We start from the raw sequence: 9082 nt of genomic DNA on the forward strand, positions 1-9082 counted from the left end.
CCGAGGCCACCTTCCATTTTCAGTTTTCTGCCTCTGTACACTGCTTTTTGCTTCTCAAACCCCGGAGCCCTCTTCTGTCACAGTCCGTGCAGATCAAGTATTTCTAAGCTGACCTCTCTCAAGCTTCCTTTATTGTTCCTGGAAATGAGCCAGTTTTAAAAGTTTAGTCTCACCCAGACAGGCACGAGACTTGTTTGGGTGCAGGCAGAGTAGAAAAAGTAAGCTAAAATTATTCAAAGAGGGAGACCGTAGGGAAGGCTGTTACGGTGGGTGCTGTCTTCATGCCCTGGGATAGGTGGTGACAAGGATTAGCCCAGAGGCCCTGGGACTCCTTCGGGCCCCCCTGAAATCCTGCCCTCACCAAGAGCCACAGTCACAAAGCACATCCCCCCCCAGGGCAGAGGGGTGCAGGATGCTTCACTCATGGGCGATGGTGGGGGTTGTCCCCAGGCTGATGTCCCCTTGTCTGCCTTCCCCTGGGGACACAGCCCACCCATGGGGGCTGCACCGTTCCAGCCCTGGCGCCGCAGCACCCTCAGAAGGAACTTGGAGCACGTGAAGGGATATGTTCCCATCCCTGTCACTCCTGCTAGCCATCTGCTCTGCTTGCCCACGAGCCAAGCGGGCACAAGCTCTGGGGTGTGGGGTGCTCTGTGTGGAGGAGCTGGGGGTTCGCCTGTGGCAGAGGTGCAGTGCCCTGAGGGTCACAGCCCTGTTCCTCTACTTGCAGCCTGGGGCAAGGGTGCTGCCTGGCCGAGCCTGGTTCCCCTCCTCTCCCACTCAAACCGTCCCCAGCAAGTCCCTCCTGCGGCTGCACCTCACTGTGTGGTGTGGGAGGGATGCAGGATGCCGCGCGGGGAGGCTGCAGGGCCGAGGCACGCCGGTGCCAGGGCTGCCCCAGACCTCCCCTTTCCCAGGGGACACGGGTGCCAGGCAGAGCCCGTGCTGGCCCAGGCGGCCAGACAATGGCCCTTTTGATGGGCACAAACCCATCTGGGGTGGCAAAGCCTCCAACATCACAGGGTGCAGGACCTGCACTTCAGAAAGATGCTGCAGTGCTCCCTAACCTACAAACAGCCTCCACACATGGGAAGTGGTTTGCAGCCTTGCAACAAACCCAAAATAAATCATGAGGCTAGTAAACATCCGAGCCCCACTGCCGGTCTGTGCGTGTGACCACTGCAGCTGGAAAGCTCACACCTTGCTGTGGAAACACAGGGTTCACACCTCCCGTGGAGTTTCCTACATCCCGTCAGTGCTGGCGGCGGCACCAACAACACACGCATCCCTGCCAGCAGGTGCAGCATGTGGACACGGGGTCTTCAGAAGGTCCAAGGGCCACACATTACAGAAGTTCCTCAGCTGTGGCAGTGGCCCTGACACAAGCTTAAAGGTTAACCCTGGTCTCAGCCCCCTCTGTGAGCAGGGGAGGGTCATGGTGCACCACCATCCCTGACACACTCATGGGGAGCAGCCAGTCACCCAGTGCTCTGCAGCCCCCTGCAGTTGTCCCACCTAAACCCCCTGGAGAGCTTGGCTCCAGGACCACTAATGAAAACGAAAATAATCAGTTTGTGGCTTGCTTCTTTTCCTTTTTGCTTGATTACAATAAACACACAAGGCCCAGTTGGCTCATTTATAAACTGGTTTTGTTTTTCATCCCAGCAGAGCTCTGAATTTTCAGCCTCGTTTTCCTTGCTCTTCTTGGAGGACTCGCCAAAGATCTGAGTGATGTGGGCTGTCCTCCGGAGCAGAGGATTCAGCCCCAGCAGACACGTCGTCTGGTCCCCCCAGGCATTTGCAGGGTCTGAGGGATGCTGGGGGGCGCGGGTCGGGTGCGCCCCAGCCCCTGAAGCTGCAGTCGGGGTGAACCATGACCAGACTCAAAAACTGCTAAAACTCAAGTTTTCCCTGTTTCTTTCATTTCCTTTCATGTGAAGGATGGAGAGGGGTATGGAGCAAGGAGGCTTTTTAATTTAATTTTAATTTGCATTGACATACAGTCCAGTTAATTTTCTTTGGTTTGATTTGCTTCAAAGGAAAGGCCAGGAAAAATGAGGCATCTGTCATTAGAAAGTGATAGCATTGCTTGGGGTATTTTTTTCAGAAAATGCTCTTGCTGGAGAAAGACTGAACCTTTAACAAGAGGCGTTTTTTCTTATCAGCTACAAACATCTTCCTGGCATGACAGGACTTCAGGGAAACACAAACGGGTCTCTTGTGCAATGCAGATGGCGGTGGCCACTCGCTCACACCATCTGCCCGGTGTGGCCGTGCTCTCCCCTTCACCCACCACGGTGGGGACAGATGGTTCCCAGTCACTCCCACAAGCTCAGGTTCTGCATGGAGCCAGTTCCAGGACATGACATCATCTTAAAAATTCCAGTATTTCTCCAGAAATGTCAAGAATGGTGGGGGTAAAGTTTCTGTACACTAATGGAAAGTCACTAGCGCCTGAGCTCTGAGCAGGGCAGGCTGGAGGCTGCTGCAGGTGGAAGCGGAGCTTGTCCCAGAGGCAGTTTCTGAACACTGGACATTTTGAAGTACTTCCTTTTCTGAATGAATCCTGACTCCTCAGCACTAAAACCTGCTATAAATAGCAACTTACATCAGCCAGTCTCACCATTTTCAGGGTTCCCCTTTCATTCAAGATCGAGAATTTCCCTATTTCTACTATCACCAAATCTATTTTGGGCATTTGCTTTACTTAGCACTTTCTCCTGGGATTCTTGGGGGGCTTGCAGAAAAGCTCTATCGTATCCTTCTGTGTAGATCAGTGCACCACCGGCCAGGCTGCTTTGGACGGCCTGTCCTGCTGGCTCCGAGCACTGCGTGCCGGCAGCGGGGGCAAGGGTAGGGCACAGCCTGGGCCGTGAATCCTGAAACCACCTGGAGCCACGCTGGGAAAATTTCCATCTTACACCACCATTTTGCTGTGCTATGAGCCTAAATTCCCCTGAGATGCTCCAGCCCACTTTGGCAGCTCTTCTGCGGCCATCTCCCCCCCTCAGAGCATCTCCCAGGTTAGATGGTCCTTCGTCTGAGACACGCAGCATCCTCTCTTTCTAAAAGGTGAAAGAGCTAGAAGAAATTACTTTCTCGTTTCATCACGACTTGGATGTGGGGGAGTGGGTAAGAGAACACTTTTTAGTTGCGAGTTGCAACATCCCAGGGCTTGCTGATGTGACTATAGCTTCCCACCTCTGTCCAGCCTGCAGAGCTGGCAGGGTAGGGGCTTTTGTCAGATTTCTAAGGTAAAAACAGAACCCCTGGGAAGCAAATACCCTGACTTTGGGGTTGTTTTTGCCTTTCAGCAGTAGAAAAATTTCAGCCCTTACCTGTAACACACATTATGTAGGCTAAACTGATCCTAAACTGACTCGGCTAAACTAAGAAAAAAATAATGTATTAATTAAAAAATAGTCTCTACCAGTACAAAATAATTTGGCATCTGCTTGCTAACAAAAACATAAAGGCATGGAGGTTTTCAGATGCCTCATTGAAAACATCTGAATAATCAGTGCAGATTTCCAACTAATTCTTCTGTTTTAACGAAACTCATTTTTTATCAGACCATTTCTGCACCATAAATGGTATTTCACCTTCCTGCCCTAGTCACACCATGTGCCTCGGGAGCAGGACAGGACCAGACGGCGGTAGGCGGCAGGTCTCAAGACATGACCCAGGAATGCTTGAAGGTACAATCACAGGGGACAGCTCAGAGGCAAAGCATGCTCTTACGTACATCTACAAGTTATATTCCCTGAACAGCCAGACAGAGGAGCCAAGTAAGCTGACACAAGCTCAGAGAGGATTTCTGGTCCAGCTGGTGTCCGAGTTCCCACCTCCTGCCTGGCCGGGTGCGCTGCCTACGGAGGCAGGCTCTCTTCTCATCCTCCCAGGATATCTGGGGACAGCCAAGCTGACAAGGGGAGAGGGGAGTGAGGTCTGAACTGAATAGTGAGCCTGTGAGGTGCTTCTCTCCGCAAATAGCAAAGGGAAGGATGGAGAGGGGACCAAATTGGCCATGATGTGGCAAAGAAGGAGGTGATGCTCAACTTGGCAAGAGCCACATTCACTCCACAGACTGCCCTTCCCAGCCTCGGTGAGGGGCAGGTGCACCACCACGGCTCCCAACCTACGCTGAGAGTGGGCCACCTCTGGGATTTCACCTGTGCAAGTCCAGGACCACGCTGTCCTCCAGACCCTTCTTTGCATGGAGCAGAGCAGTTAACCTGCGTGGAGCTACCCTGCCGCACCTGGTGGAGGGCTGTGCACACCACATGGTGTTGGAGTGATATTTGGAAAGCACCAGATTATTTACAGAAGGCGCTTGGGTCAATAGCTGGGATCTTTAATAGAAACACAGTGAGTCAGAGACCAGCACCACAGTAAGGGTGCAGAGGCGCTGGTGGTGCGGTTGGGTTGCTCCGCTTTACATCACAGTCCTTCCACTGACTTTCAGGCAGCATCTGCCAAGATATCACTCACCACCTAGTGATGTCTTGAAATCAATGAAATGGAGACTTTCACAGAGATGTACCTACTTCTCTGTTGAGAAGATATGTCCTTCTAGGAACATCTCATCACAGCTGGACAGCCCTCTCCCAGAGCATCCATCACCTCCCTCCCCAGGGACAGAGAGGAGTTTGACAGACCTCCATGGCAGTCTGTGTGGCTTCTTCCCAGTGAACCATCCCTGGTCACAGCCCTTGCCCAGCCCACAGAGACCTGTGAGATCTTACTCTCTCCCATAAAGTGTGGTCATTCTTCCTTGTCTGTGGTCATTACAATTTTTTCTCTTCTCCTGAGATGAGATACTCTTTTTTTTTCTGGACATCCCATTTTCTGCCCACACCCTCACTCCCCAGTTAATCTGCTCCTCATCTTCAGAAGCAGTGTCTTGTCACCTTGCTTCTGGAGCTCCTTTTGCCTCATCTTCAGGATCACATTGAAAGTTTCCGTACTTCTTTTGGTTCTTGGCATCTCCTTGCTTATCACTGATAGGCCTCACCTATCAGGAGCCCTTGACATTTAACTGTCTAATCTAAACTGGTCATTTAGTGTCTTCTTATAGGACCTGGAGCTCAGGAGGCATCTCCAGGAGATCACCCTATCTCCCTTCCCTTAAATTGAGGAGGAAACTCAAGTGCTTCATCCTCTGGGACTCCACTGTAACCTGTGCTGGTGCCTGCAGTGCTGTCACAGCTGCAGGACGTGGCCTGAGTCCCTTCAAACTGTGGGAAGCACATGCAGGACAAGGAGCCCACTGGTGACAGCTCCCACCTGCTGCTGCTGGGGCAGCATGGGCTGTGCAGATGCAGGAGGGAAACAGTGCATGGTAGAAGAGACCTCAGCCCCTTTTTCCCTAACCAGGAAGTTGATGGCCTCATCCCACTCACGCTCTTCAGCCCACCGGCACACTCTCGCCTTCGAGCTTCTTGGGCAAGTTGGGTAATAGGGGTCTGTTGACCAATGCGGGAACCTCCGCAAGGGAACTTCTTACTAAGGGACATGCAAGAAAGAAGCAGAAATAGCAATGGTGATTGTTTCATATCCTGTGTCACTGAAGAGGCACTGAATGGAGGGGGGAGCTTCACCCTTCCGGGGCTGGGGCTGCTGCTCCACTCCACCACGAGACTGCACCACAAGCAGTCTCTTCTCTAGGGGAAATTCCATCATGCCTACGCAAGCCACTGCATGGACCTTCTCACCCTATAAATTGAGGAGTTGCTGGCTGTCTCAGCATGCGACAGAAAAGAGGCTTTTAAGCTCCACTTGCCTGCTTCAGCTCCAGCTACCACTTCTCAGCCGACATGAAGGTCCTTGTGGCTGCCCTCGCTGTTCTCATTGCCGTCTTCTGCTATCAAACCTCTGCTGCACCAAGTAAGTCCTCCTCTCTAAATGGGAACAGGAAAGATGTCGCTGCTGGGAGAGGGTCACTTCTGCCATCCCTTCTGCCCCCGGGTCCCTTCTAGTGTCAGACCCTCTAGCAGGTGCCCCAGGGCCATTGGGCTCTCCTGTCATGGGAGAGGCACAGCTCGAAGCACAACACGGGCTGTGTCACTGCCGGCTCAGGGTCAACCTGAAAGAGAAAGGATCAAAGGAAGAAAAAAACAGGGCCTGATCTTTTCTCTTCCTCCTCCAAGTTGTTCCCGCGCCACAGACCCAGATCGGTGGACCCAGCTCCCTGCCCCTGCTCCCCATCCCTTGCCACTGCTAATGACCACCTTTGCCCTTCACAGTTGGCTCTGACCCACCAACCTCCTGCTGCTTCAGCTACACCGCCCGGCAGCTGCCCCGCAGCTTCGTGGTGGAGTACTACGAGACCAACAGCCAGTGCTCCCAGCCGGCCGTTGTGTAAGTCCTCTCCTCCGGGGCGGGGGTGGGCTCTCCCTTTGGGCTGAGGATCCAGAGAGGGAAAGACCCCTTTTCAAAAGGCAGGGGGGTGGAGGCTGGCCCCAGAGGACGGAAGACAGGGGGGGACAAGAGGTCAAGGTGATGGTCCGTGGGCTCAGCGCCGGTCCTGCTCCACTGCTTTGCAAAGGAACTGGTGGCTGCTTGATGCGATGGGCACAGCATGCGGCATGGCCGACTTCTGCTGGTCCTCAGGAAAGGCTGGGTTTGGGGCAGGGCTCCTCTCCTTTTAGTGCTCTCCCGCTGAAAACTTACCTCTCCGCACCCCACAGGTTTGTCACGAGGAAGGGCCGCGAGGTCTGTGCCAACCCCGACCAGGAGTGGGTCCAGCAGTACATGAACGAGCTGGAGCTGAACTGAGGTCCCGGGCAGACCCTGCGCCCCGTGTCCCCTGGCTGCCGGGACAAGCGAGCCACAGCCACCTGCGGGCGCTGTCAGAAATACTTCAATGTCATTTAAAGCTAGCTGAGAAATTGAAAATGTTCCAGATCCTGACTTTAGTGTTTTGCTATTTAATTTTTTATAGGGGAGGGTTCAGGTGCAATAACTCCATTCCAGACAAATAAGAATTTTAATTAATAGATATATTTTTTTATGTGAAGACTCATGCTCAGTTTATATTTTCTGTATTTAATTGCTTGTATTTTCAATGTAATATTTAATTCAAATTTTGAGAAATAAATATTTTTGTAAGAACTTTCTGTCTTTGCATCTATTCCAGTTCTTTGTGATGGCAATTGCTGAAATTTTAATAGTGACATGTTCTTTTTCCCTTTTCTATGCTGCCACACCCCCCACAAGTTTTCCTATCAAACATCCTGTTTTGCAAAATAAGAGAAAAATCACAAAGAGGAGGTGTGACAAGGGCACAGATTACATTCAGGTAGCTTGGCTCACTCTTTTTAGAAGGTATTTAATCACTACTCATTATGACTACTGGCAGCTAGTTAAATTCCATCTCTGGCCCCATTATAGTCAATTAAAATGTTACCTTTAGGGGCTGAAATTTAACATGCTGGCTGTTTCAAGGTAAGTTTTCTGAGAGCTGTAGCTAAAATGAATCAGCTATTCCCAGAGCTGAGGATGGAAAAAATATGTTTCACTACAAGATTTTTAGAACCATTTCATTAAACTCTCATTTAGCTGGGACATGAGTCCCTCGTATGAGAAAAGGTGTTTTTTCTCCATGCCTCCAAAACCTGCCCATCTCAGGAGATGCCTGTCCAGAGATGCAGAGTCCCCCTGCAATCATCCTGCCAGACCCCAGCGCCAAGGCAGGATCTGCCCCTGCAAGGAGACCTCTCCCCTGCAGCCCTGGGGCTGGTCTCCCACCGGAGCTGAAGGAGACGGAGCCACAACACTGAGAGCACTTAGGTTGCTCGCATCAGCTCTGAGCAGGCGCTGTCGGCTGAAGAATGAGGGTTTGGGTTCCTCCTGCCTGGACCTCTGGTGCCTATAGGGCAGCCCAACAAAAGAGGCTTAGATCGGAGACTCGCCTGCACACAGCTCACCCACACCGATCACACACTGAATTGGGGAGGACAACCACGAACATCATTGAGACACCGGGGAGCAGAGCAGGAAGGGGGCTCCTGTGGAGGGGTGAAGACAAGCAGACACAGGGTGGAGGCTGGGTGGGAGCCGTGCAGCGAGAGGAGCCTCAGTGGGGGCTGGAAGGGACCAGGGGGTGTGGATGTGTTTGCGTTATGTTGGTTATGTCAGGAACCTCATCACTTCAGGAACTGCATCCCCCAGCTCCTCGGCCCACAGGGCGGTGTGCACCCAGCAGTCATCCTGCTGAAACACTGACTGCACCCAGCTCAAAATAGCATCTGGGGAGGAGGGGGATAGCACGGAGAGGTGTGCCAGCGAGCAGAACCAGAGCCCCTTTCCCCGAGATGCTGCTGGGAGGGAGCCCATGGCTGGGAGGTGCAGGTGGGCATCACCATGGAGGTGGCTGTGCCTCCATGACAAGGAGCTGCTCCTGCACGCGAGGGTGGTGGCTTTGGTCACAGGCCTGCCTCCCCAGACACTGCATGCCCCAGGGATGGCTGCAGGAGTGGGGCTTATAGTGGCCATGCTGGAGGTGAGGCCACCTTGGCTGTTGGGTACCAGCCAGCCCCATACCGGAGCGCTGGAGACCGGCAGCTTCACCCTGGGGACTGAGACTGGCACAAAGCTGAGCGCCCAGAGCTGCCCTCGCTCCAGGGAACAGCAGGGGACAGGAGGGGGGAGACATGTGGTGGGGTCATCCCAAAATGGCTTAAGCCTTCATAGTCCCTCTTGGACATAAGCCCCACCTGCCCCCGTGGCACTGGGAGCAGTGACACAGCCTTGGGGTTTCTTGTCAAAGGACACACAAGCACAGTGTCACCCAGGGAGCACCATCCAGCCCGTGCACCGTTGGAGCCTGTGGCAAACAACCCCACGCACCGAGGTCCTTAACAACCCAGGTCACATCCAAGCCACCCACAGCAGACACCTACCCTGGGTACCTCAGCTAACTCCTCACCGCTATTCTGGGAGCCTGCAGGGAGTCCGCAATTGCTCATGTCTTTCTTGATCTTACACCCACCTACGTGTGACAGCTCAGAGGAGCCCTCAAAGTGCACGCAAGGAATACAGTATGCTTGTTAATCCACACCCCCGGGCACAGGGGTGTGAA

The 9082-nt window shown here is 53.1% G+C and overlaps 1 protein-coding gene across 1 annotated transcript; it reads left to right on the forward strand.

Annotated features, from left to right (window-relative positions):
* The first annotated feature begins 5750 nt into the window (after positions 1-5750).
* LOC121082767 (C-C motif chemokine 4 homolog) lies at positions 5751-7047 on the forward strand. Its single transcript, XM_040582422.1, has 3 exons — positions 5751-5886; positions 6246-6360; positions 6690-7047. Exons 1-3 carry the CDS (start codon positions 5817-5819, stop codon positions 6775-6777), a joined length of 273 nt encoding a protein of 90 aa, XP_040438356.1. The 5' UTR covers positions 5751-5816; the 3' UTR covers positions 6778-7047.
* Positions 7048-9082: the final 2035 nt, after the last annotated feature.

The sequence above is a fragment of the Falco naumanni genome, chromosome 1 (genome assembly GCF_017639655.2).
Source record: "Falco naumanni isolate bFalNau1 chromosome 1, bFalNau1.pat, whole genome shotgun sequence".
Lineage (NCBI taxonomy): Eukaryota > Metazoa > Chordata > Aves > Falconiformes > Falconidae > Falco > Falco naumanni.